The sequence below is a fragment of the Otolemur garnettii genome, unplaced genomic scaffold, assembly GCF_000181295.1.
Source record: "Otolemur garnettii isolate 467f Iridium unplaced genomic scaffold, OtoGar3 scaffold00148, whole genome shotgun sequence".
NCBI lineage: Eukaryota > Metazoa > Chordata > Mammalia > Primates > Galagidae > Otolemur > Otolemur garnettii.
This window is the reverse complement of record NW_003852543.1, coordinates 1,386,019-1,413,879: the sequence shown is the minus strand read 5'-3', so window position 1 is coordinate 1,413,879 and position 27,861 is coordinate 1,386,019. Positions and strand designations below refer to the sequence as shown.

Below are 27,861 nucleotides of genomic sequence, written 5' to 3'. Positions count from 1 at the left end.
CATTACGTCACCCTCAGTAGAGTGCTGTGGTGTCACAGCTCACAGCAACCTCAAACTCCTGGGCTTAAGCAATTCTCTTGCCTCAGCCTCCCAAGTACCTGGGACTACAGGTGCCTGCCTCCCAGCTACTTTTTTTCTTGCAGTTGTCATTGTTGTTTAGTAGGCCTGGACTGGGTTTGAAACCGCCTGCATTGGTGTATGTGGCTAGCTCCCTATCCACTGAGCTATGGGCGCCGAGAACGTAGAGAGAAATGCATATTATAACTGCATAAGTACTGTTTGAGCTACATTCCATAGGGTTTTATCGTTCATCTCATTTTTTTTATTATTTTTTTTTACACTTTCTTTTTTTAGATGAATTAAAATTACTACTGACAATTTATGTTAGGACAGATCAATGTCTTATATATTAGGACAGACCAATGCTTTATAATATTGGAACATACATATAACTTAACCCATATAAAATTAATCACCATTTCATATTTGACAACATTTCCTATACATTTTTTAATAAATCAAATAAGTTTAATTTGTTTTCCTATGACTTTCAGTGGTCTTAATATTTCAAGAAGACCAAATTTAGAGTTGTGGTTTTTTTGTTTTTGTTTTTGTTTTCTGTTGGCCGGGGCTGAGTTTGAACCTGTCAGTCTCAGTACATGTGGCCAGCACTGCAACCACTGCACTATGGGCGCCCACCCCCAAATTTAGAGTTTTGATTTTGGAAGGTTTGTCACATATCAAAGGCCTAAAACATTGGTTCAAATAAGATTATAAGCTGAAAGATTTTTAAAGGAAATACATAGTCAACTGGATCACATGTGAATTCTTTCACAAATTCACTTTTATGAGCTTCATTTAACCTGCACAGACAATCTACAAACATTCTAAACTTTCTTTAACTTTTGCCCTGCCTTTCACTTTCTTACACAACCATTCTGTTTCAGGACAAAATTTATCACACAAGATTCTTTCTTTAGACCATGCCATTCTCCTTTCTGTCTAATTTCTCTTACTCTCAAAAACTCACTTCCCACGAAACATAACTCAGTTTACTATGAAGTCATCAATTCACTCAGCCAAACCGATAATTAGAAGGTTTAAAAAGAAGAATCTTATCCTTTGACAAAGACTCAGTTTCCCCAACAATTTAAACAAGCAAATTATTACATTTTACAAATGAGAGACATTTTATGAGATATAAAATGATACAGGATTTTCCCACTCAGGGCTGGACAGGGAACCCCCATTTTTCAGGCTCAGGTGAGCTCAGACATCAGACTCCCATCTCCAGGCACAAACATGTTGCTAGGCCATGCCCTCTGAGCTCTAGCAAGGTCATGAATAAAGCAGCCTGAAACCTTTTGGATGGCTCCACCCTGACCAAGGAGCACACACCCTACTCCCCTCCCCAGACAAAAACTTCAGCAAAGACCTAATAACGTTGTCCAAAGTGAGGGGCTTCATTCATTCATTTGTTAGAACACCCATTCAGTTTGTAAAGGTATTTTTCCATTTACCGAGTCCTGACCAAAATATCTCTCAGGGCCAATTATTTACCCCTAGACAAAGGACTCATGCAGGAAACCTCCGACCTGGGCCTCCTCTCCCCTTCCAGAGGCTGTCCCCCTTGGAGACCTGTTACTGATATTGATACAAGCCCATCCAGCATGAGATTTACACTCTCTCCCCCAGATTTTCAGGGGCCGTGCAGAGCTCACCCAACTGCCCGAACCACAACACTTTCCAAGGCATGGCCCCTCTGCCAATAGCTCTGGCACTCTCCTCTTCCTCTGCATGCCCCTGCGTCCAACAATATCCCATCTTATCACTGATCTGTGGCCTGTGGGCTCAATTCTCAAATTCCTGAGACCAAAGACTCACCGAAGAAACTCCAGGAACAAAACTACAACAACATCCTTTCTCATGTCTTTTCATTTTCCCCCAAGACTCACATGGCCATGTGGCTGCCACCAAAGACAGAAAGTGGAAAACCTGGAACTTCCAGTTCCTCTGAGAATAGCCAGGGAGCAAAGTTGGAGCAGGGAAGAAGGGCACACTCACACATTAGTTTCACCCCATGAATGGGGGGGAGTGTGTGTTCGAAACCCCACCTATTGTTACCCATCTCAGTCATTCTCCAAGCACTCACGTACACACAATTCCAACCCATTTCTTAACCTGGGCAGTCTTCATTTCCCACTGGAGCTGCCACTAAGCCATAGGAGGTGACCTAATACTCCTCTAGGCCCTGTGAAAGGAGGTCCAACTCCACCCTCAGAGTTCTCTTAGTCACACCTCTCAACAGACCTGCCAGTGGCGATCTAATGCCCAAGGAGTTGATCAGGCTCCTTCTTTCACTAAAACTGTAGTGGGACCCCCAGATCAATCATACCTTGCCTTAGACATCTCCCTGTGTAGGTCCCTGTTCCTGCATGCCAGTTCCTCCCCATGTTTGCCTCCTTGTAGACCTGCCAAGGGGATCCTTTCTCCGCCCAGCCAAGGCATCCACACAGGGAGGCCAAATTGCCTCCCTGGTGCGCTCAGTGGTTCACGATGCCCAGGCTGATCAAGGGCTCCCACGTGGGTGTCCAAAGGATTGGTGGCAACTACCAGGTGCGTGTTCTCTCCAAGGGTGATCTTGCTTCCCGGTTAGGGAACCAAAAATGTTGCAGGAAGACGAGGCCCAATGGAGAGAAAGAGCACCCAAACGCCATGTTTATAAGAAGGGCTTTATTCACCAGTCAGGAGCTTACGGCGTAGGAGAATTCCAAATGGCCTCACTCTCATTTTTTTTTAATCATTTTCCTTGTGATTTCTTCTTTGTCCTCTTGGTTATATAGAATTGTATATTTATTTTATTTATTTGTTTATTTTTGAGACAGAGTTTCACTATGTTGCCCTCGGTAGAGTGCCTTGGCACCACAGCTCACAGCAACTCCTGGGCCCATGTGATTCTTCTGCCCCAGCCTCCCAAGTAGCTGGGACCACAGGTGCCTGCCACAATGCCTGGCCATCTTTTATCGCAGTTGTCATTATTGTTCAGCTGGCCTGGGCCAGGTTCAAACCCTCCAGCTGCAGTGCATGTGGTTGGCACTGCAATCACTGTGCTATGGGTACCAAGCCTAGAACCGTGTCTTTAAATTTCTATAAAATTGTGAATTTCTTAGGTTTTCTTCCTTTGCTGATTTCTAAAGTTATTCCACTGAGTTTGGAGAATATACTTAGCATGACTGCATTCCTTTTAACATTTATCAAGTCTTGTTTTATGGCCTGGAGAATGTTTCATGTGCAACTGAGGAGAATTTCTATTGGGCTGTGATTGGGTGGAATGTTCTGTATGTGTTGGTTAGATGTGGTTGAGCTACAGTCTTGTTCAGTCTTGTGTTCCCTTGTCGATCTTTGGCCTAATGCTTCAATCTGTTATGGAAAGTGGGGAATTGAGGTCTCAATTCTTACTTTTGAATTATTTATTTATGTCTCCCTTCTCCCTTCAATTCTATCAGCTTTTGTGTCATGTATTTTGTGGTACTGTTGTTAGAAACCATTAGGACCTTGGGATAGGCAGTTATGTATATGGACATAACTGAAACATGAACCAATTCTTCTCAAAACTGTTACCCAGTTGCTCAGCTATTTGAAGAGTCTAAGAGGGCATGGGGTGACCTCTCATGTAAGGATGCTCAACTCTGGGGAAGCTTTGAGGAAGAGTACCACCCCTACCTGGAGAGAATGGGCCTCAGGGTAGACGTGAGGCAGGTAGGACAGGTGAAGGTCTGAAAACCAGGTCACCCTGCCAGTAGATGGTCACATGCAGGCCTCATCTGCCAGCTTTCTCTTTGCTGTGGTTTTGGTGTCCACAGCCCATGTGAAGAACCATCCTGGGACAGCCAAACCACAGGCCCTTCTTGCCCATCTTGCATCTCATGGTCTTGGCATGGTCTTTCTGCCCTTGCCCCCAACCCCCAGCTAGCTGGGCATCCATTTGTCGTTCTCCTTCCCATCTCTTATTTATGAAATAAGAATACAAGACATGGGCGGCGCCTGTGGGTCAAAGGTGCCGGACGCCAGCACCATATACCAGAGATGGCGGGTTCAAAACCGGCCTTGGCCAAAAACTGCAAAAAACAAACAAACAAAAAAAAACATGAGTGATCTTGTGACATACCTGTGCTAAAAAATTATCTGTTGTTTTTCTGAGATTCCAATTTAACTGGGTGTCCTTTAATTTTTTTTTGATAGTCCTAATGGGGTTTGTCAGCACAGTCTAGAACTTATATTTTCCATTCTGTTGAATACTGTATTCCTACTTCCGAAGGGACCAAGTATAGTTTTGTAAAATTACAATTTTAAACTCTGACTTGGTAACAAATGAATGCTTTGGATGGCGTTCAGATCCACGCACTAGCAGGACACACCCGCTCACTTCCCTTGGTACTGGTACTGGCTCCTTTCTTCACCCATTTTTGGACCACATACTCCCTTTCTATTTTTAACTTCCTCACGTACTTCTTGCCATTACATGGCCGCTTTTCCCCTAGGACCCACTGAGGACTGTAATAGAAATCCCGTCTTCTTCCAGGAACGTGTTCTCAGAGGGTGTCCCTGTGCCTGGAAATGCTCCACACATGACTCCGGAAATGGGGTGGGGGTGGACAGTGTAAGCTTTCCTCTCCCCGTCCCTTTGGTCACCAGGAAGTAGGTGCATACACTAATGTGAAAAAACAACAAGAAGTATCTGCCAACAGCCTCCACCAAGATAAGCACACGGCTCTCTGTTTCTCCTGCCGGGGCGCCTCAGGCCAACAGGCACCTTCTTGGTGGCCCCCCGACAGGGTCTGAGTCAGAGAGGAAACTCAGCCCCCACACCACCCTCAGGGTACCCAGCAGGGCATGTGGAATTCCAGAACGTTCATTTATGGCTCACTGGCCTAAACTTCAAACACACATATCCTAAAATAATATCATTATATATCCACAGCCCATAATTGCAAGTCAGTTATTAATAGGAGTACATTTTGTGGGCTAGAGATTTTTTTTTCCTCCCCAAATTGCTTTTGGTTGCTTCTGTTTTACCCAATGTCATTTTGTCTCTTCTGATTTTATAAGAGCGAGATATGGTAGAAATTTTGAAAAAGCATGAAGTGGGAAAAAATCTCAAACTCTCCATCCCTAGACAGGAGCTATTCTTAAGGGAAAAGGTGGAAGTTTGGCCTAGGAGTAGATTTTGGCTGGGAACGCCCCTGTCTTGCCTATGCAGAAGGGAGTGAAGAGACCGGTAGAGTGTCTGGAAAGAGGAGGAGATGTAGAGAAAAGTTTGCTGGGTGAGGAACAAAGGGCCTTTTCCTTTATCTCCCCAACAACAACAACAACAACAACAAAAAGTACTACGATTTTCAAGCTGAGTTTCTACTGGGATGGAAGAGGGTAAGACTAAAGAATACTAAAATTAGCTGCAAGGCAAGAACAGGTTTCTTCACATTACACAATACAATAAAATGTAATCAAGAAATCCATCTTCTAAAGCAAGATATGGAAGGTGTTCACAGCAACCTCAAACTCTTAGGCTCAAGGAGTCCTCCTGCCTCACCCTCCCAAGGACTACAGGCACCTGCCAAGATGCCCGGCTAGTTTTTCTATTTTTAGTACAGATGGGGGTCTTACCTTGCTAAGACTGGTCTCTAACTCCTGAATACCTGAGCTCAAGGGATCCTCCTGCCTTGGCCTCCAGAGTGCTAGGATTATAGGCGAGAGCCATCACACCCACCCTTTTAAATAATTTCTTTAAAAGGCTAGATGGTAGCCACATGCGATATCTGTTGTCCCTGTCGCACATTCTGAAACAGCCATAAGAAAAAAAAATCAGAAATTGAGGTGGCTCTGAGAGAGGACGGTCTACTTTATTTTACAGTCTAATATAAATTGTAATCCTTATAACATTACAATTACTTGCTCTTTTACCTGCTGCGGTGAGAATGGTTATTTTAGGCATTTTCCTCTGGTCCTCAGTGAGTGCTCGAGTAACATGAATAACACACAGTAATGCCAGTGGGGAGGTTCGTGTGTACCCTGAAAGGAAGCAGAGCTTCCCCGCAGTGCAGAGGAAGGGCCACGTGCACTGAGTGCATGTGTGCCCCGAGTCCAACATTCCCGCCACCTTACTAATGCCCGGTCGCATCTTTACTCTCATTCAGGTCAAGGAAGCTGATCCGCTGAGTAACGGCTCCGTCATGATTTTTCACGCCTCTGCCTCACCACATCTATATCAAATCGAGCAGCTGCAAGCCTTGGCTAATTACAGCGTTGCTGTTTCCTGCATGAATGAAATAGGCTGGTCTGAAGTGAGCCCTTGGATTCTGGCCAGCACCACCGAAGGAGGTAATTCCTGGGGTTCAGAACAAATATTGCCGTAATGGTATGTGATTATAAACCCTTTTCAGTGGCCCGATTCAGAGTTTAAACTTTGCTTTGTTGAAACTTTCCCTGTAGAAAAATTTTATTGAGGTGGCAAATGAAAATGGGGAAGATTTTTCCTTCTATACTTTAAAAGGGTTTAGTGACAAAAACTTATACTTGTTTTATAGAGATGATACTTTTTTTTTGAGACCAAGTCTCACTATGTTGCCCTCAGTAGAGTACTGTGGCATCACAGCTCACAGCAACCTCAAACTCTTGGGTTTAAAGCAATTCTCTTGCCTCAGCCTCCCAAGTAGCTGGGACTACAGGCGCCCGCCACAACACCCAGCTATTTTTGTTGTTGTTGTTTTCATTGTTGTTGTTTTAGCTGGCCCATGCCAGGTTCAAACTGCCAGCCTTGGTATATATGACCAGTGCCCTATGTACTGAGCTACAGATGCCACTGATAATACTTTCTTTTACATGGGAAGGTAGCACACTTTTTAGAACATGTGGGTAGGGCTAGGCACATTGGCTCGAGTCTGTAATCTTAGCACTCTGGGATGGGAGGCTGATGCAGGTGGATTGCCTGAGCTCAGGAATTCCCAACCAGCCTGAGCAAGAGCAAGATCAAGACCCCATCTACATTAAAAATAGAAAAATTAGCTGATGTCATAGCGATTACTTGTATTCCCAGCTACTCAGGAGACTGAGACAAGAGGATCGCTTGACCCCAGGAGTTGAGGTTGCTGTGAGCTATGACACCGTAGCATTCTATGCAATCTACCTTGGATGACAAAGTGAGACTTCGTCTCAAAAAAAAAAAGAAAATCACATGTGAGTGTTTTGTTTTGTTTTGACATGGGGTCTTGCCCTGTTGCCCAAGCTAGAGTACAAATGGTGTCATCATAGCTCATTGTAACCTCATACTCCTGGGTTCAAATAACCCTCCCACCTCAGAGTCCTAGGATTACAGATGTGGGCCAGTGGGCTAGGCAACATGTGGTTTGGGGGTTTTTTTGTTTTATTTTTAAAGATAGAATCTCCCTCTATTGCCCTGGGCTAGAGGGTGGTAGTGTCAGCCTAGCTCATAGTAATCTGAAACTCCTAAGTTCAAGTGATCCTCCTCCCTCAGCCTCCTGAGTAGCTGGGACTACAGGCATCTGCCATAATATCTGGCTAATTTTTCAATTTTTAGTAGAAATTAGGGCTGGTCTCGCTTTGCTCAAGCTGCTACTATCTAACTTCTGAGCTCAAGCAATCTTCCTGCCTCAGCCTCCCAGAGTGCTAGGATTATAGGTTTCAGCCACTGTACACAACCAACATGTGTTATGTTTAATTAAAATATAATTATACACAAAAGTTATTTTTTATCGCATCAAACTCAAGAGAAGTCATGATATGAGGATGGCTAAGTTCACCAACTACCCCTATATGCCGAGGAACTTAGGTGCCTTCTATGCCTTATTTCAGTAGATCCTCACAGCAGCTTTGTGCAGTAAATGATATTGACTGTCTATTTTCTTGGCCAAAGAAAATTATGTTTACATCTTTAAACTTTAAAGACTTTCTATGTGTTGCTTTTAATTTTGGAGATGTTTCCTTTGAGTTTTGGAATGACTATGTGGCTCCGTAAACTTTGAATTACGCAGTTATTCTTATTCCCTGACTTAGAACTCTCATGTCCCCGGACTCTCTCTCTTCCCCTCTTTCTGTCCTCAAAATCAGCACTCAATCTTCATGCAGATGGTGGGACAGGTCTGGATCAGAAATTTTGAGGGCTTGATTCTTGTGCAAATCCTAGGGTCAAAATTGGAAAATATATTCTTTTTTCAAATGAAAATATAAAGCCGTTGCAAACAAATTTGATATACTGTATTTCCAATTTTGATATACTTTATTTTCATCCAATTCAAAATATTTTCTAGAGAGTGTATGTTATGATTTCTGCTTTGACTGAATGGCTGTCTAGCCATGTAATCTAGTTTCCAAAGATCTTTGTAGTATTAATTTCTAATTAAATTGACTGAGACCAAGGAACATTATATGACTTGACTCCTTTTAAATTTATTGAGGTTCATTTTATGCACTAGAATATGATGATCTTAGTAAATCACCTGTGTGTACTTGAAGAGAATGAGTAGCCTTATTTTTTTTTAAGCAAAAACTATTTATTTACTTATTTATTTTTGAGACAGACTCTTGCTTTGTCACCCTCAGTAGAGTGCCATGGTGTCACAGCTCACAGCAACCTCCAACTCTTGGGCTCAAGCAATTCTCTTGCTTCAGCTTCCCAAGTAGCTGGGACTACAGGTGCCGCCACAACACCTGACAATTTTTTTTTTTTTTTTTTGTGGTTGTAGTTGTCAGTGTTGTTTGGCAGGCCTGAAAAACTCTTTATTTTTAAGAAAAGGTACAGTTTTCCATTTTCTAGTCTTGGCATGAATTTTAATTCTTTCCAGGGGAACCAAAACCTCTTGAACCCCTTTCAGAGTCATCCAAAATTTGAACTTCTTTTATTTCTGGATGAAAATCTGTTCACAAATGAACTGTGCAATCCGATCACCTTTCTTCAAACTATTCTCTGTCAAAATTAAATAGTATAGCACCAGCATTTCCTCTATAATCTTCATCTATGACACCAGCTCCTACGTCTGTAAAGTGTTTTTCAGCCAAGCCAGAACATGGAGCTACTTTTCCCTAACACCCAGAAGGGAGAGCTGTCTGAATGTCTGTCTTCACAATAGCTTCTCCATAGGTGGTCTTGTATAATCATAGGCACTGTACAGGTCCTGCCTGCAGCCCGTGTGGACCCCCAGGACGGGGCATGGCATGTTCTGAGAGCCAGGCAAAACTGAACTGCATGTTGCCCTTCTCCTGGGGCCGGGCCCACTTGCTGGGGGAAACAATGAGCGCCTCTTCCCAGCAGGGTTTTGCACAGCCAGGCAGGTGCACAGAAAGGGGAAAGAGAGAGAGCACAAGATGAGAGCGGAGGCAGCCACCACACCAAGATCCAAATTTTGAGAATTAGCATCCTGCTCTTGTTGAGTGTTCTATCAATGCCAACCAGCTAGGTCACGTTGGCTGAAAGTATTTTTCAAATCTGTATTCTTACTGATTTTCTGTTCTATGATTGAGAAAAGGGTATTGAAATCTACGGGTATAATTGTGGATTTATCTATTTCTACTTGCTTCTACCAGTTTTCGTTTCAAATGTTCTGAAGCTCTGTTGTTTCAGTTTTTTTGTTATTTTGTTGTTTATTTATTTATTTTTTGAGACAGTCTTGCTCTGTGGCCCTGACATCATCATAGCTCCCAGCAATCTCAAACTCTTGGGCTTGAGCAATCCTCTTGTCTCAGCCTCCCAAGTAGCTGGGAATATAGGCATGCACCACAATACCTGGCTGGTTTTTCTGTTTTCACCACAATACCCACTAGTTTTTATGTTTTCAGTAGAGATACAGTCTCACTCTTGCTCAGGCTGGTCTCCTGAGCTCAAGCTATCTATCCACCTTAGCCTCCCAGAGTGCTAGGTTTATAGCCATGAGCCACCATGCCCAGCTGAAGCTCTGTTATTTTGTATAGAAATGTTTACTATTACTATGCTTTCCTAATAAATTGACAACTTTATTATGAAATTACTTTCTTTATCTGTGGTAAAGAAATATTCTGCTCTTGTTTTTCACCCCACCCCCACCCTCAGAAATTAGGCAAGACAATTGTTAGTAAGATCCCTTCAATTGCTTCTTGAATTTTCTTTTCTCAAATTGGCCTCTTTTCTTTTGCTTTTTATTCTACTTTCTTGGGGATTTAATGATTTGTATTCTAATTCTTCTGTTAAATAATTTATTTTGCTTATCATGTTGCTAATTTCAAGTCTTTTCATTGACCTTCTTTTCTGGTTCTCATTCATCAGAACTGTTTCTTATCTTTGCATATATTATTTCTGGTTTGTTTGTTTTTTAGTTCTTTCTAGTACAGACTCTTCCTTTCTCCCCCTCAGTAGAGTGCCATGGTGTCACAGCTAGAACTGTTTCTTATCTTTGCATATATTATTTCTGGTTTGTTTGTTTTTTAGTTCTTTCTAGTTTCCTGCACTGGCTTTGTCTCCTGAGCCCTCTGTCCTGTGTGGGATTTTTTTTTTTGGTCTCTCACATTTCTGTAGGAGGCTTCTCCAGACCTTTGATGGTCTTAAGTGAAGACCCAGCACTTTGGTTGGAAATCTGAGTGTGAGCAGAGCTCATAGGCTTCACAGTGAGGTGATTGAGCAGCAACCTGAGTGTTCTGGTTCAGATACCCCCAGGTGTCACAATGGCTTTCTTTCCTCTGTGGCTTCTCACTTCCCTTAGAAAAGGAGTCTGTCATCCCCTCCCCTAGGACTTTAAACATGACTGCTGTTGTTCTCAGAGCCCGGGTCAGGGAGAAAGGGTGAGGTAAGTCCTCCTTAGTTAGTGCGCAGACTTAATTTCCCTGGTTTTCAGTGTGGCCCCTCACCATGCCTCCACACTGCTGGTACCCTAATACCTAAACCCTGCTGGCTTTTCAATTCCAAGAATAAATCATCTTGTTTCCTATGGATCCTGAGGGAGTTCTTGCCAGGTGGGTGGGGGTGGGGTAGAAAGACCTTGAGGAGCAACTACTTTTTTTTGTTTGTTTTTTGAGACAGGGTCTTCCTCGACTATTCAGGCTGGAGGGCAGTGGAATGCTCATGGCACACTGCAACCTCAAACCCCCAAACTTGAGCAATCCTCCTGCCCCAGCCTTCCAAGTAGCTGGTACTGCAGGTGCATGCCAACCATGCTTGGCTAATATTTCTATGTTTTACAGATACAGGGTGTCATTCTTGCTCAGGCTGTTCTTGATTGCCCTCAAGCAATCCTCCTGCCTTGGCCTCCCTAAGGCAACTACTTCTTAATTAAATTTCCCATCTGTCCTCCTAGTTTTAGTTTCCATTTCAGTCCTGGGTTCGTAGTTCTGAGCTTTTTGTGTGGTTCGTGGAGGAATATTGGGTTGCTAAATTAATTATACCTTCTTCATCTCTTTTTCAGCTTTCAAATGTGTTGAAATTTCCCCACTGTTGACTCCTCTTTACTTTGTGAGTTTATATCGCTTTAAATTCCACACTGTCTTCATAGAAGGGTTTGGGAAGGAGGCAGACATAAAGACACGTCAAGCTGGCTGTGTTTATCCCTAAATCCTACAACGGATTTGAATGACTGATTTCATAGACACTTATAGAAGTGAATTTCCTACGTGAAATTCATTTTAACTTCATGATTATTGCTCCTGAAATCAGCAGACACATCAAACAATATGTAATTGTATATACTACTACTACAGGCAAATTTGATATATATTTTTTTCCTTCTACATACAGGGTGGACATGAAGTTCATGTGCAATTTAAAATAGTTTCACATAGTAAATTGCCCACAAATTTTATGTCCACCCTATATAAAAAAATTTTGCTTTTCTAAAATGGATCGATTTATATTTTTTTGCAATTTGATTTTTTTCTTCCTTTCGATATCTCTTCATACCAGTACACACACTATACCTAATTCTTTTTAATAGCCAGGTAGCAAATATTCCATTGGAAATGTATCAAAATTTATATCATAATTACATTATTCCCTTTTGTCACTATTAGGCTGTATGAATATAACACCACCTACAGATTAAATTCCTGGAAATAAAATGCTTTGGTCAAAGAGCATATTATTTTCAGGTTTAAAAAATGTAGTCAAGTTCTTCTGTCCCAAAAAAGACTGTAGTAATGATCTTTTCTTTAAGACAGAGTCTCATTTTGTCACCCTACGTAGAGTGCTGTGGCATCATAACTCACAGTAACTTCGAACTCGGGCTCAAGAGATCCTCTTGCCTCAGCTTTCTAAGTAGCTGGGACTATAGGCACCTACCACAACTCCTGGCTATTTTTAGAGATGGGTGTCGGGGTCCCTTCATAGATGCCACTTATCAGGGCCCAAGACTGGTTGGTCTCCATCCTCAGCCTATCTAGCTGTGTTCTGGACGTGGACTGCTAAGCTACCTTGCTCAAGAACAATTGCTCTTAGGTGCCTGAGGGCTATTTACATTAGCAGGAAGGGGGAGAAAGAGAGATAGTCTTTGAGAGAGAAAAGCAGTCTTCTTAGAAAGATAGATCTTAGTCTTTAGCAGAGCCTAGTGATCCAGGCTGGCGTTCTGCAGGCAGGAGAGGAGACAGAGTCAGAGTAAGTGGTCCATAATAGAATGAGCTCACTCCCGACTGCCTTCTCCTCCAGTCTAATATAAGGCTGATCTCCTGCCTCTTGACACCACAGGTGTAGAGATTGCCAATTCACCAATGCTCTCGTCTCAGGAGCTCTCTCTTGCTCCTTATGAGCTAAATCCCTCCCCATGCCCTTTACACCAAGGTGTTCCATTGTTGAGCTACAGGTGTTACTTATAACTGTCACTCCTCCTAGCCATAGGCTATACGGGCGGCTACAGATGGGGTCTTACTTTTGTTCACTCTGTTCTTGAACCCCTCAGCTCAGGTCAATCCACCCACCTTGGCCTCCTAGAGCCTGGCCTGTAGTAATGATCTTGACTTGTTTCCAAAATTGTTTATACGTATCCACATACACACATATAGATATACAACTTTTATTTATTTATTTATTTTTGAGACAGAATCTCACTATATCACCTCAGTAGAGTGCCATGGTGTCACAGCTGACAGCAACCTCAAACTCTTGGGCTTAAGTGATTCTCTTGCCTCAGCCTCCCAAGTAGCTAGGACTATAGGTGCCCACCACAACGCCCAGCTGTTTTATGTTGCAGTTGCTTTCTGTTTGAGCTCAGCAGTGTTCCCTGTCTTGTGCATCTCAAATGCCCCAGCGCTGATCTCCAGCCAGGCACACTGCCTTTCTACCCAACAGGTTCTGTTGGAGGACCTTGAGTTGTATCTTCTTTGCTTCCACAAGGGTCTGTGAGCACCACCCACCTGTTTCCCTGCTTTCCTCTCCTTTGTTACTTACAATGGATGCTCATGACATTTTCAACTCAAAAATGAATCTCTAGGCTTCAGTAGCCTAAAAGGGCTTCTTTCTTTCTTTCTTTTTTTTTTTTGAGACAGTTTTACTTTGTCACCCTTGATAGAAAGTCGTGGAGTCACCGCTCACAGCAACCGTAAACTCTTGCGCTCAAGAGATCCTCTTGCCTCAGCCTCCTAAGTATCTGGGACTACAGGCATCCACTACAATACCTGGTTATTTTTTAGATTTGGGGGCTTTCACACTTACTCAGGCTGGTCTCGAACTCGTGAGCTCATGCACTCCACCCACCTTAGCCTCCCAGAGTGCTGGGATTACAGGCATGACCCACTGCACCTGGCCTGAAAGGGCTTAAGGGCTTACTTTTTAAGACTCATGTCATATCTCAATGGTCTTTAATTGAAAAGAGGGTGAACACCTGCTATTAATCTCTGTCTCATTTGAGTACTTTCCTTGGAAACATTTAAAAACTAAAACCAAGATAAGCATGAATCTGTATGTGCTTGAACGTGCCACCTCCCGCATATGGGGCTGGCACCCTACTCCTTTGAGCCACAAGCACTGCCCTGTATGTGTTTTCCTTTGTGGTTCTTCATCCTTCTCTCCTTTTTCTTTTATAGCCCCATCCGTAGCACCTTTAAACATCACCGTGTTTCTGAATGAATCTAGTAATCACGTGGACGTCCGATGGACGCGGCCTCCAATGAAGCGGCAGGATGGGGAGCTGGTGGGCTACCGGATATCTCACATCTGGCAGAGCATGGGGACTACCGTAAGTCTGAACCCTAAAAGGGCGCTATTAATCCTCTCCTTTTGACTTGCTGGTATAATTCTGTTTTGGAAGCTTTCATTTTGTTGTGAAAAGACCTTGTGTGATTGAGTTAGGCAAGGCAACTTTCAATGGGATATAAACAATATAGTAAAAATTAGAGGTAAAGGGGCAGCGCCTGTGGCTCAAAGGAGTAGGGCACTGACCCCATATGCCAAAGGTGGTGGGTTCAAGCCCAGCCCCGGCCAAAAAAAAAAAAATTAGAGGTAAAAATCCCGAGGAGTCTTTTGAGGTGTTCCTCATTCATCCATCCATTCATTACTAATTTAGTAAGTAGATATAGAACTCATCCTCTGTTGTCACTTCATTTATGCCTTCAGGGAATTCAGGCTCTTGTAGGAAGACAGTGGAAACTACCCAGATACTCACAGTATGAGGTCAGGGAGTAGCAGTTGGCAATTCATAGTCTTAGAAATTTCAGTGGATTCTTTTCAGAAAATTATCAGGGAGGAACCCCAACCTCATACAGAATAACAAGAGGTAAACAGGTGCCAAAGAAAAGGACTAAACAAGTGAGCCAACTGGCCTGGCACAGCTGCATAAGAACTGAAATTAGAGATGAGACTCAGTGGGCCAGCGCAAGGCAATTTGTCACTCATGGCATATCACACCATGGAACATCAGCCTGGTGACACAGGTTTCCTGCCCGTGAGTCCTGTGGGGGCAAGGTGGTGGGTTGTCTCAGCACCTTGTGTAGCAAGCAGCAAACAAGCCCATCCTCTGTGCAGCTTCCCAGTGGTCATGCTATGGCCACTTTGACTTATGTGACCGGCCCCAGAGTGTCTCAGGGTCTTAGATGGTTTTCAGCCTTCCAATCTGGCACATTCAGAAAGGATACGCAAAGATGTTATGCCTTTTCCAGCAGAAGTAGTACTTGATCTGTATGTACATATTAGTCAGGATTCTCCAGAGAAACAGCTAATTAATACACACAGTCAAAAAGAGATTGAGTATGAGGAATTGCCTCATGCTATTCCGGGAGGCTGAGAAGGCCCACAGTAGGCAAGCTGGAGACCCAGGGAGCCAATGGTCTAAATCAGCCCACATCTGAAGGCCTGAGAACCAGCGGGCTGGGCTGTAGCTCTCAGTCCAAGGGTAGGAGAAGACCTGCTTCTCAGCTTAAGTATTCAGGCAGAAGAAAGGGAGAGAATTCCTCCTTTTTCCACCTTTTATTCTATTTAAGCCCCCAGTGGATTGGATGAGACCCACCAACACTGGGGAGGGCAATCTGCTTTAGTGAGTTCACCAGTTCAAATGCTAATCTCATCCAAAACAACCTCACTGACACATCCAGAAATAATGGTTAGCCACATAGCTGGGCACCCCTGTGACCCAGTCAGACTGACACACAAAATTAAACACAGGTTGCAATGATTTTGACAGGTGAAGACTGAGGAGTTTTAAGTGGGAGAAGATAACATGAGAGAAGGCACAATGTAACAAATTAAAACAAATCCTGTCTCACTGAAAGGCCTAGAACGTGAATCCTTTATGAGAGCCAGGTATGAAATGAAGCTGGATTGGGGAGTTGTGATCCTGAAATGCAGGGCCCTGATAGTTAGGCCTGTTTTTTGTTTGTTTGTTTGTTTATAGGTAGCAAGGAGGCCAATAAAATGCTTGAGGTCAGAAGTACAACCGAGACTTCTGTATTACGAAGATGGCTTATATTCTTCTTTATGAATAATAAAATGAGTTTATTCATATAAGCAACCTTCACCTCCACCTTCTTTCCACCAGAACATACTGCTGGCCTACTCTGGTCTACCAAGTCTGGCCAGGGCTAGGAAGGTTTTCTTGCTCACTGAGAATATCATCATAATTGTCAACGAGGATTATTTTGAAAACCAATATGTGCTTTGGCCTGGGCAGAGCTCTGGTTGGGGTGCATCAGTATGTCTGCTAGTTCCTGCCTTATAATCTAAAGATGGCAAAAATCCTCCTTCGTTCAGTATGGACTCACTAGTATGAGTACTTGTTTTGTTTCATAATAGCAAACAAGCTCTTTTTTTGCCCCAAGCCCTGCTTACTCTGGCTGTACTGCTTGGGCTCCAAACTCCTGGTCTCAGTCATGATTATTTACCAGGACCTCATCAGCCATTAAGAGATGTTCTCTGACATTTACAAGATCCAGGAGATGATGCATGAGCTGGAGGGGAAGGGAAGATGGTCAGTAGGATAGAGGCTAACATTAATGACCTGCTCATTGGTCAGCAATGGAAATGCCTCCACTGAAGGCCCTAAAGGGCAAACGTATTGAAAGCATAGCAATCCCGGGTGTTGATACTGTCATGAACTGTCACTCGCAGGAAATCAGCTTCACAGCAGAAGCCTACAAGAAGTACATGAAAGATTACATGAGGTTATTCAAAGGCAAACTTGAACAGTGACCAGAAAGAGTAAAACCTTTTATGACAGGGACCACAGCACAAACACATCCTTGCTAATTTCAAAAACTACTAGCTCAGTATTATTGAAAACATGAATCTGGATGGTATGGTTGCTCTACTGGACCACTGTGAGGATGGTGTGACCCTATGTGTGATTTTTTTTTTTTGAGATGGAGTCTGACTCTGTCACCCTGCATAGAGTATGGTGGCATTGTAGCTCACAGTAACCTCAAACTCTTGGGCTCAAGTGATCCTCTTGCCTCAGCCTCCTGATTATCTGGGACTAAAAGCCCCCACCACAACACCTGGCTAGTTTTTCTGTTTTTAGTAGAGATGAGGTCTCACTTATGCTTAGGCTGGTCTCCAACTCCTGAGCTAACGTACTCCACCCACCTGGGCCTCCCAGAGTGTTAGGATTACAGGTGTGAGCTTCTGAGTCCAGCCTGTGATTTTTTTTATTTTTTATTTTTTAAGGAATGGTTCAGAAATGGGAAAATGTTAAGAAATTTGGCAATAACTTTGGGTCTATCATCTGTCATCATAACTGGCTGCTGCTTGTAATCCACACAACACTTAAAACAAAGGGGACTGATGTCTTCTGGAGCTCTTCATTTATTTTGTCCGTGATTTATTTGGTGTAGGAGCATTGTTTTTAAGAAAAGAAAATGTCATGTCAACTTTTAGACAAAGTTGTCTAAAAATAATATTCATTAAAAAAGACACTTTATAGCAAACAACAGACAAAAAGGATCTATGTGAGAAATTGTGACTGCCTCTCTAAGAACCAGCCAGGGCCATGCAGTGACTTTGCTGGTTAGACCCAGGGGGGTGTGTGATTTTTGATTTCTGTGAAGTCTATCACTACTATGGTATGAACACTGGATCCACAATGGAAGTAAGGGGGGCAGATGAGTGATGGTGCCTGAGTGCAGTTGGGTGGGCGGCTTCCAGACGGGTCCCCTTTCCACCAGGGAAAGGAAAAGAGTGAGGTAATACCGACTCCTTTTGTGACATAGAACATCCATGGAAGGGCAGATGCCCTGGCTTCATTATAGACTGTTTCTTCTTTACCATGATCATGGAAATTATGCTGCCTTTTTGTTGTCATGTACCTAATGGATCTAACCCTAGGGATAGATCCAAATTTTAGCATCTTCATGGCATTTTTATGGAGCATGACATGACAGTTATACAGCTCCTTGGCTGAAAGATAAACAGGGCAAGTGGGTAGACAGCTGCACCCACTGACGATGGCCAAGCTTTGCTTTGATCATATTTAACCTCACATTAACCGGCATTTATCAAAACTGCTATTTTCCAAAAGGACAGTTGGGATTTGTTTTCCTTTTCCTGCCTTTACTTACCTATCAGAAAGCAGACTGTTTGCAACAGTAGGGGATGGAAGTAGCAGAAAAACAAGAGGGCTTGGAAGCCCTTGTTTTTCTGCCTTAGGTAACTGATAATGGAGTTACTCTTAACAGTAATAATCCTATTTAAAAGTCACTGATGAAAGAGAAATTTCTCCTTTCCTGGTCTTTTGTCCCAAGGCGTTTTGTGCGAGGTGCCCCTGGATTCACTGCATTTCCCCATTGCCCGAGTCAGGGGAACCAATGCCTCTCTTAGAGAAAGGGTCTTTTTTCACAATGCCAAATGCTGTCTATACTAAGCATAGAGGTTCGGTAATGGTGTTTCAGTTCAGTAGAAATTTTACCTTTCTCTGGTTGTCAGAAAATAATTATTATGAGCAGACACCAATTTGTTTAAACAACTTCAGGTCATCCTCTGTCACTCTCCTTCTGGCATGGGTGAACCTTCTTTTCTAGAAAGGACTTCTTGAGCTGAGGCACACTGAAGGGCAACAATGATGAAAATCTTATGAGTGACTGTGGCCAGAAAGCCTTGTACACTAAGTGCCACTAATGCTCAGCTGCACTGTGCATTCTCATCACCCTTTGTTCAGAATGGTCCCTTCTGCAGGGAGAACAGTACTGCCATAGTTAGGGCTGTGACCTTTCCAGTCATTCCTTGGAAATGCTGGATCATCCTTAGGAGAAGGTCATTTGCATTGTGCTTATGCTATGCTTCCTACATCATGACAGTCTCGTGACAACAAAGACTTGGTGCCTCCTTTGAGTTTGGGAAACATTCTCTGATGCAGCTAAGTTTCAAGCTCATGCTGCACAGTTGGAGGCAAAAAAGAACACTGAAGAAATGCCAACCCTGGGAGGAGCCTGAAACCCACACCCAGAGTGAAGTTTGAGAGGATCTCGGCATCCATCACTTCAATTTCCTTAAACTCCCTTCATCTTGGAAGGGCAAGGCTAAGGAAAACACAACTGCATCTCTCAAAATTGTCTACTCATTCCCATTTTTAGAAAACTGTTACTCAGGCTGCTCTTTCTTTATGCAAATCAGTGGAGCTGGCTATTTTTGAAAGACATTTTTCACTTATAACTATAATAAGGGTGCATAATTTCAGAACATTTTTGGAAGTGGTCTTTGGGTGGGTTATTGCAGTTACACTGAAGGCAGGCTTGTACCTTTGCAATCTTATAATTTTTGTGTCACTTTCACATTAAGAACTTCCTGATATTTGCTGTATTTATATTTATTATATCTTAAGATATCTAGTTTTTTTGTTCTACTTTTCTTGATATCCCTTGCCTTACAAATCAGAACTTAATATCCAGAGATACAGATCAAGTGCGATCTGTTCCCCTTGACCTTGAAGCTGTGTCTTGCTCATCTTTGTACTGTCTGAACACAGGGCCTTGAATATGCTTCATGGACATTCTTAGCACTGTGGAATCAGTGTGTAGACCCAGCTACACCATCTAAACCAGCAGGAGAATTTCCCTCTGTGAATGGGACAGTCTTTTGATAAGCATGGACTAGGATTTTCCACTCCATCCCTATTCCCATAAGGTTTCAGTGGGGCATCTATGAAAAAATAGTCCAGTGAGCATATAAATATATAAAATATTGCATGTTGTACTCCCTTCCTGAAGACACACAGTGTATACTGGCAAGTTTAAAGTACTTTGATGTTCTACAATAAATAAATCTATTTAGCTTTGGCTCAGAATTGCTCAAACCATGAGATGCATTTTTAGGTGTGTGGTTTTTATGAAGTTCATTTTGGGGGGATTATGGCTCTAATGCTGGTTTAATCTGTGTTTGGAAACGATAGATATCTTGGAAGGAAATCTCATAGCAGAGATTATTACAGCCTTGAGACAACATGATATATAGCACCAACTTTTTTAAAGACCCAGGGAAGCTGCAGTACACTTAAGGCACTTAAGGATTCCTTGACTCCAGACCTCAGCCTTCTAAGGAGCTCTCCTGATGAGCAGAGATGTATGTCTGGTAGTTGGCATGTGCCCACTGCCTCTTTGTTTCCTCCTTTTTCCCTCTTACTCACTGTCAAAGGATGGCAAAGCATCTGAGCTGAGCTGGTGTTATTTGAAGGTATGAGGAACAGGCAAAATTCCCATGAGACAGGACAGCCAAAGGTCTGAACCACGTCTGAAATCCAGGGATAGATTAAAGATGGTACCTGGAAGATAAATCTATAATGCCAGTAAACTCCATGAATCGGTCAAATAAACTTCTTGGTTTAGGGAAGACAACTTTGATGATGATTTTCTTTCATGTGCCAAGACTTGAAAGATACCACAAGGTCAAATCTGTATGAAGGTCACATACTTCACATAGGTTAACTCTTTGCATTTGCTCACTCACTTAAGGAATAGGAGGTGGAAGTGAAAAACTAACCTCTCTGAGTTTTTGTAATGAGTTATAGGCCCTAAGTGGTAAGTACAAGTTGAATATCAGTTGTCTGAAATGCTATAGACCAGAAGTGTTTCAAATTTCAGAATGTTTCAGATTTTGGAATATTTGCATTATATGTAGTATTTACTGAGGGAACATCCCAAATTCAAATATTTTAAATCTGAAATGCTCCAATGAGCATTTCCTTTAACCATCATGTTGGTGCTCAAAAACTTTCAGATTTTCTTTCTTTCTTTTTCTATAGGCAGAATCTCACTCTATTGCTCCAGGCTAAAGTGCTGTGGTGTCAGTCTAGCTCATAGCAATCTCAAACTCTTGTGCCCAAGTAATCCTCCTGCCTCAGCCTCTTGAGCAGCTGGGATTATAGGTGCCTGCCCAATGACACCCAACTAATTTTCTTATTTCTAGTAGAGATGGGGTCTCAAGCTTACTCAGGCTGGTCTCAAACTCCTGATCTTGAGCAATCCTCCTGCCTTAGCCTCTGAGAGTGCTAGGATTACAGGCATGAGCTACTGTGCCAATCCCACATTTCAGATTTTATATTTTTGAATTTGGGATACGTGAATAGGTTTCTGTTTATTTCCAAAAGTATGATTTTGTTTTTGTTAGGACAGCTGCTCTTCTAGATATTTTATTCTTTCCCAGTCATGGATTTTGAGATAATTTCTCTAATAAATGATATGATTGCATATGAATTATTCTAGAAAAGAAAGCATGCAGCCAGAAGCAGCCCCAGTGTTCCTTCTCAGGTATGAGTCTTACACTTTGAGGCACTATTAGGCATTAAGCTGGGATGCAGATGTGTGGATTCTTTCTCAGCTGCGGGCCCGAGTCACTGCATGACTAGGCGTTTGGACTGTAGAGTTATCCTACCTGATGCTTTTTTGCCCCCTTCCCAAATTAAGTACAGAATTACCAACAAACCCATGCTCAAAACTGGTTGCTATAAATATAATGCTCTAAAAAAGGTGTCAGAATATGTTTAAAAAATCATTAATTATTAATTTGTTTACTTCACACACAAAAAAATCTCTGTCAAATTTCATAAGATCAGGCTCCTGTGGGTAGAAATATCATTTAGGATTGTATTTTTCTGTTTCATTCCTTGTCTGGGGGTATGACATGTATACCTTATGTATACAGAGGGTGCCAAAAAATGTATATACATTCTAAGAGATGTTATCTATGTACATGTGTTACTTTTTGAAGTTGAATCGAAGGTACTGGTACTGGTCAAGTGTACCTAGACATGCTACATATATCCATTTTACTGAAAAATTCATACACTTTTGGGGATGATCTATTTTACTTCCAACAGGAGCACTAAAAATGTGTATACATTTTTTGGCACCCCTCCCCCCAGTATATTGGTTTTCATCTGTAATTCCTGACTTATAATTCCCATAGTCCTTGTTGTTTCCTACGTGGCTAAATCAATAAGCATATCTTTTGCCTGCAGCATTTTGCCTTTTGTCCTTGGTATCTGAAGCAACGCTTGGTATTTAGAGCTTTAAAAGTGAAAGACAGTCTTTTGTTATAATGTTGGGTACCTTGGGCCTCAGAAAAGATAATCTCTCTCTGATCTTCTCCTGCCTCCTTTCCTTTGCTCCTTTCCTTCCCCAAGGCCGGACTCTAATCTTTCCTGGCTTTATGTCTTGGGGCTGCCATAAAGAAATTCTCATTCTACCTTGTCTGATTGAAAGTCATACGACCTCCATTTCAGAAGAGGGCCCGTGCCATACCTGGGAGGAAGGAACACTGTACAGAGAGGCTAAGAAGAATCTGAAAAGACGGGCTTGCAGGGTTTCCCCCATTGAAGTCTCCCTGAAAGACCTCAGAAGAATGGTTTCCAAGAGCTTCCAGATAGCTGGGCACCTGGAGGTTCCTGGTGCATGCGGGGCGTGGGCTCTGCACCCTTCCTACAGGCCTTTCTCCGTGCATCTTTTCAGATCCTCTGTAATCCTTTATAATCAGCCAGGCAATGTGCGTTTTCCTGAGTTCTGGGAGCTACTCTAGCAAATTAAATGAACCCAAGGAGGAGTCATGGGAACCCCAATTTATAGCCAGCATTTCTGTTCCTGGTTGTCACTGCCTGTTTAGATATAGAAGCAGTCTCTGGATGGCCGACTGGGTGCTCTCTTGGTCATGAATATGGGACTGCCATCTCCTTAGGTGCTGAGTTGGGCCCCTCCTGCACCATCACTAGAAGTATAGGTTTGAGACCAAGTGACTAAGGAATAAAGTTGCCAACAGAATCACACTTTTGCTGATCATTGATAATCGGGGGTATCTGTGCCCTCCTATTCTCTCTTTATCTCTCTGAAATCAAATTTCTGAGATTCAGAGATAAAGACATGTTTCTAGAGTTTCATTTCAGCTTATGCAACTCCTAAAATTTTCCTTTGAAAGGCCAGTCTAAAACACACAATGGGTTTCCTACACCAGAGAACATTGTGATCATCAAGGTTTGGGAAGTAAGGCAAAAGTGTCGTCTACACGCTTAGTTCTGGCTATTTCTCCCTATGTTTTAATGGCCTGCTCTTTCACGGCAGTAGTTTTAAACCATCCTAAATTAAAGTAAAACCAGAGTTTTGAAAAGTGAGCAAACTGTATATTTGTCACACTGAAAGTAAAAGATTGTATATCTGCCCTCCTCCTTGTAGATTTTAGTCAAAATTCTTATAATTTCGAGGAACAGGAGCCCACCTGTGTGGTTCAAGGGCAGCTGGCAGGTCAGACTCATGCCATGGTGGTTCTGAGCACAGGAGTTCCATGGAATTGGTCTTGCTCTTGCCATCTGGATGCATCTGCCACCTGTTCCCTCTCCTCTAGAAGCTTCTTGGTGACCACTCTTAGTGTCATGCCCTCATGACCCTACTTGCCCCCAAGGCCTGAGGTTGCTTTAGTCCCCACCTGCCTTTTGGTTCCACTGGCTGTAGCCCAAGTGAGGAAGGAATGCTGGGGGACATGGCCCCTCGACATGGGTGAGTAGGTGGGATGGCTTATCCTCAGAAGGAACTGCAGGTAAGCAGACTGTGACCCCTGGTGCTTCTGTGTTTCATTTCCTCTTTTCCTCTCTGTCCCCAGAAAGAACTATCAGAGGAAGTTGGCTACAGTGGCAGCTATGCTCAAATTTCCATTCCAGTCCGCAACGCCTCCTGCACAGTGAGGATGGCAGCCATCACCAAAGGGGGTGTTGGGCCCTTCAGTGACCCGGTGCAGATATTCATCCCCCAACACGGTGAGAGCTGGGGCCATCGTTGCCTGCTAGAATGTAGTAGTCCTGGCAGCACACAGCTTGCCAGAGGGTAACCTGTGGGACGGATGGCTGATTAAAGAATGAAAAATAAAGGCCGCGCCTGTACTCAGTGGGTAGGGTGCCCGCCAGTCACATATACCGTGGCTGGTGGGTTCAAACCTGGCCTGGGCCAGCTAAAACAACAATGACAACTGCAACGAAAAAATAACAGGGCATTGTGGTGGGCGCCTGTAGTCCCAGCACTTGGGAGGCTGAGGCAAGAGAATTGCTTAAACCCAAGATTTAGAGTTAGCTATGAGCTGTAACGCCATGGCACTCTACCCAGAGCAACAGCTTGAGACTCTGTCTCAAAAAAAAAAAAAAAAAAGAAAGAAAAATAAGGACCAGAAAGAATTGTTGCAATGATACAGATAGGATGGCACACTTCACAGAACTAGTGAGACCTCTGGGAACTCCTCCTATTGTTACTATCATTGGTAATAATGTACTGGGAAGATTAGTCCTTCAGATTATCAACTTTGACTTCGCTTACAGAAGTTAGTTAAAATGGCATGTGCTGTACATACCTGAATTTCAGACAAGCAGTATGGTTAATCCGTAGCTTTCTCTGCTTGGCTCTTTATTTATTTTGCTAGTGCTCGTTTTGCTAGGTTTGAAGCAGTACTGCTTGCCGGGTTTTTACCCATTCAAGCCTTGCCTAGTGTGCTCTGTGATTCAGTCTGCACCAAACATGAACTGTTTCCTATGGAAGCCATCTCTGACTGCCCTGTGCTGACTGAGCTAAATGCCCAACCATGTGTGCTGGCCTTTGCGTGTCACTGCAGTGTCCCTTGGCTCGGTGCCACTGTGGAGCCCCACGTGATTCAAATGCTGTGCTCGTTTCCAAGCCCAGTGGAGCCACCGTGTTCTGACTCTGACCTGCCCTAGGTTGTTTGATGTTAAACGGCATAAAATCCACACACTGTCGTCTACATGAGTGTGACTTGTACATTTACAGGTTCATGCCAAACCTGGCCTTTGTACCCAGTAGTAGACAGGACTTAGACACAGACAACTAAGTTCTCATCAGTCTGTTCCCAATGACCCTCAAGCGTGCTCTTCCTTTTAGTGCTGAAATGGAACTGTATTGCATTTCTGCTGTCCCCGGGCTCAGTACTTGGGGAGTGTTAGTCACTGGTGATGGGAAGACAGGATGTGTCTACCTGGTGGAAATTCAAAGACAGTGACATTCTGATTCTAAAGGAACAGTTAAAAAAAAATCAAGAGTTTAAGACTACAGAGCATTTATCTTCATTCATGTTAAACTCTAAAATTTGTAAAAGCTTTGCTACTCAGGCAACCCTTGCCTTGCACAGCTCCAACAGGCATAAATTTCAGTTGCCACAGTTACATAATGTCAGTTCCCCAACTGTATGGTTCAGATTTTAGTTACCATCTTATATCAACTGTAATTACATAAAGCATAACTTGGCTGCTAGCTGTTAAGGCCTCAAATCACCAGGTTGATAACAGATGGGCTTCATGATCGTGACCAGTGGTGTCATGTCTTTCGAAATCTTGGTAGTGATTGGTTACTGCAGAACTGTCTTTCAGTTCCTGTACATCTACTGGAGGCACGTGGCTGTGCTGCCTCCCTGTCTCCCAGTGATGAGCTGATGTGACATTTTACAAAATGGGTAATTGAAAGAGGGAATTGGAGAACAAAGATGAACGTGCAGCAGAGAAATGAAAAGTGATAGTGTTGAAACTGAAATTTGAATCGCACGTAAATAGACAGTGGAATGTTGATATGGCCACTGTTTGATAGGTTTTAGATATGCAGCCGAGGCACTTAGTGAAGGTAAAGTTATCCACATAAATGAAGAGGTTGTGACAAAAAAGGATGGAGACGTCACAGAGAAAGTGACACGGGCAAAAAACTTAACACTAAAGGAATTCTCAGAGATATTTTAAAACATTGAAAGTACAGAAGATAAAACATCGGAAGTTTGTCCAAACTTGGGAAGGTGTATGGCAATTCTCTAAAACATGGGAAATATATTTTCTCTTTATCTTAAGTCACCATGACAGGTGTTTTACAAAGAAATAACACTTTAATTCTTCAGAGTCTTTTTTTTTTTTTTTTTTGAGACAGAGTCTCACTATGTCACCCTCGGTAGAGAGCTGTGGCATCACAGCTCACAGCAACCTCCACCTCCTGGGCTTCAGTGATTCTCTTGCCTCAGCCTCCTAAGTAGCTGGGACTACAGGCACCTGCCACAAGACCCGGCTATTTTTTGTTGTCACAGTTGTCATTGTTATTTAGCTGGCCTGGGCCGGGTTGGAACCCACTACCCTCAGTGTACATGGCTGGCGCCGTAACCACCCTGCTATGGGTGCCAAGCAGCACTTTAATTCTTAATGTTTTTAATGTTTTAAATTGTAGTGTACCAAGTGAATATTAGTTTTACTGTGTTTTTCATTTTCTGGTACATTTATAACCAAAACAGTTTTCCTGTTGTTTTTAAAAAATCATTGTTTTAAAACTGTATGTATTTAAGGAGTACAATGGGATGTTTTGAGATATATGTGTCTATACACGCACACAGTGGAATAATAAAATCAAACTAGGGTCCCACTGATTATTAAGATCACTGTGCATGGTCTTAGCTTGTACAGAGTAAGGACTGCCTGCATTTGTAGGTTATAAAAGACCACAATTCTGACTATGTGTTCTTCCCTCTTACAAGCCAATGTTTCTCATGTATTTCAAATCCCAAAGAGATGTTTTGAATTTATTCCATTGGTATTTTACCAGGTTCGGTAGATTATGCCCCTTCATCAACTCCAGCGCCTGGCAACACAGATCCTGTGCTCATCATCCTTGGCTGCTTTTGTGGATTTGTTTTGATTGGGTTGATTTTTTATATCTCTCTGGCCATTAAAAAAAGAGTCCAGGAGACCAAGTTTGGGTAAGTAGACTAGTTAAAAATGTCAGTGATATTGTTGAGGTTGTTATCCAACGATGACGCATTTCCAGTTGGCCCTGCCCCTCACATTGCACCCGAATGGGGGCCCTGCCTTATGCAAGCCCAGCTTCCTTATGTAGCCCAATGCTTACAAAGGCAGCCAACAGTAAAAGTCAGCCCTCGAAAGAGTTCTCATACAGGGAAGATAATCAGTCCCCTTTACTACTCAAACTGGGTTGCTGTTAAAGGATGATTTTTATTAGAAGCCTTAAAACTTACCCCAAGGCCAGGCATGGGATGCTTGACTATAATCCTAGCACTCTGAGAAACTGAGGTGCAAGGGAGGATTACTTGAGCTCAGGAGTTTGAGATCAGCCTGAGCAAGAGTGAGACCCCTTCTCTATACAAATAGAAAAACTAGCCAGGAGACATGGCAGGCACCTTGTAGTCTCAGCTCCTCAGGAGGCTAAGGCAAGAGGATCATTTGAGCCCAAGAATTTGAGGTTGCTGTGAGCTATGATAATGATATGGCGACAGAGTGAGACTCCATCTCAAGAAACAATTAATTAAATTACCCCCATTATACCTATAATCATAGCTCTCTGAGAGGCTGAGGCAGGTGGATTACTTGAGCACATGAGTTCAAGACCAGCCTGAGCAAGAGTGAGACCCATCTCTAGTAAAAATGAAAAACTGAGATAAGAGGATCCAAGAGTTTGAGGTTGCTCTCTACCAAAGGCGACAAAGTGAGATCTGTCTCAAAAAATCAATCAATCAATCAATTAATAATTTAAAAAATAATTAATAAAAAAAGAAATGAAAATATTTCTACCAGCCCGGCCTCCACTAACTCATGAATTTTGCACCCAAACGTATCTTAAATGTATGTTTTGTTTTTTTGGAGACAGAGTCTCACTTTGTCATCCTCAGTAGAGTGCCCTGGCTAGTCTTGAACTCCTGTGCTTTGGCAATCCACCTGCCTTGGCCTCCCAGAGTGCTAGGATTATAGGCATGAGCCACCACAGCTGACCTCTTAGATGAGTCTTTGATATCTTTGATTCAACCCTGGTTATAATAATCTGGGAAAATTTGAGGTTGGGGAAAATAGTAGAATTTGCCAGAAAGTGCATTTGCTGAGTACAGTAAGTACATTAACAAGACTATGGTACTATTTCAAATATTTAGGAATGAAAGTATTCCCAGGAACTATCAAG

At 42.8% G+C, this 27,861-nt stretch overlaps 1 protein-coding gene and 2 pseudogenes across 2 annotated transcripts in view; 2 read left to right on the top strand and 1 right to left on the bottom strand.

Annotated features, from left to right (window-relative positions):
- The window catches only part of MERTK (MER proto-oncogene, tyrosine kinase), a 120,137-nt gene that overhangs the window by 65,717 nt on the left and 26,559 nt on the right, over positions 1-27,861 (top strand). For both annotated transcript variants that reach the window (XM_012811029.2, XM_023518822.1), the window contains 4 exons: positions 6,195-6,378; positions 14,050-14,201; positions 23,528-23,681; positions 26,497-26,650. In XM_012811029.2, coding sequence (XP_012666483.2) covers positions 6,195-6,378; positions 14,050-14,201; positions 23,528-23,681; positions 26,497-26,650 — 644 coding nt within the window. The remainder of the gene's footprint in view (positions 1-6,194; positions 6,379-14,049; positions 14,202-23,527; positions 23,682-26,496; positions 26,651-27,861) is intronic.
- LOC105887955 lies at positions 8,828-9,452 on the bottom strand (annotated as a pseudogene).
- LOC100946446 lies at positions 15,541-16,814 on the top strand (annotated as a pseudogene).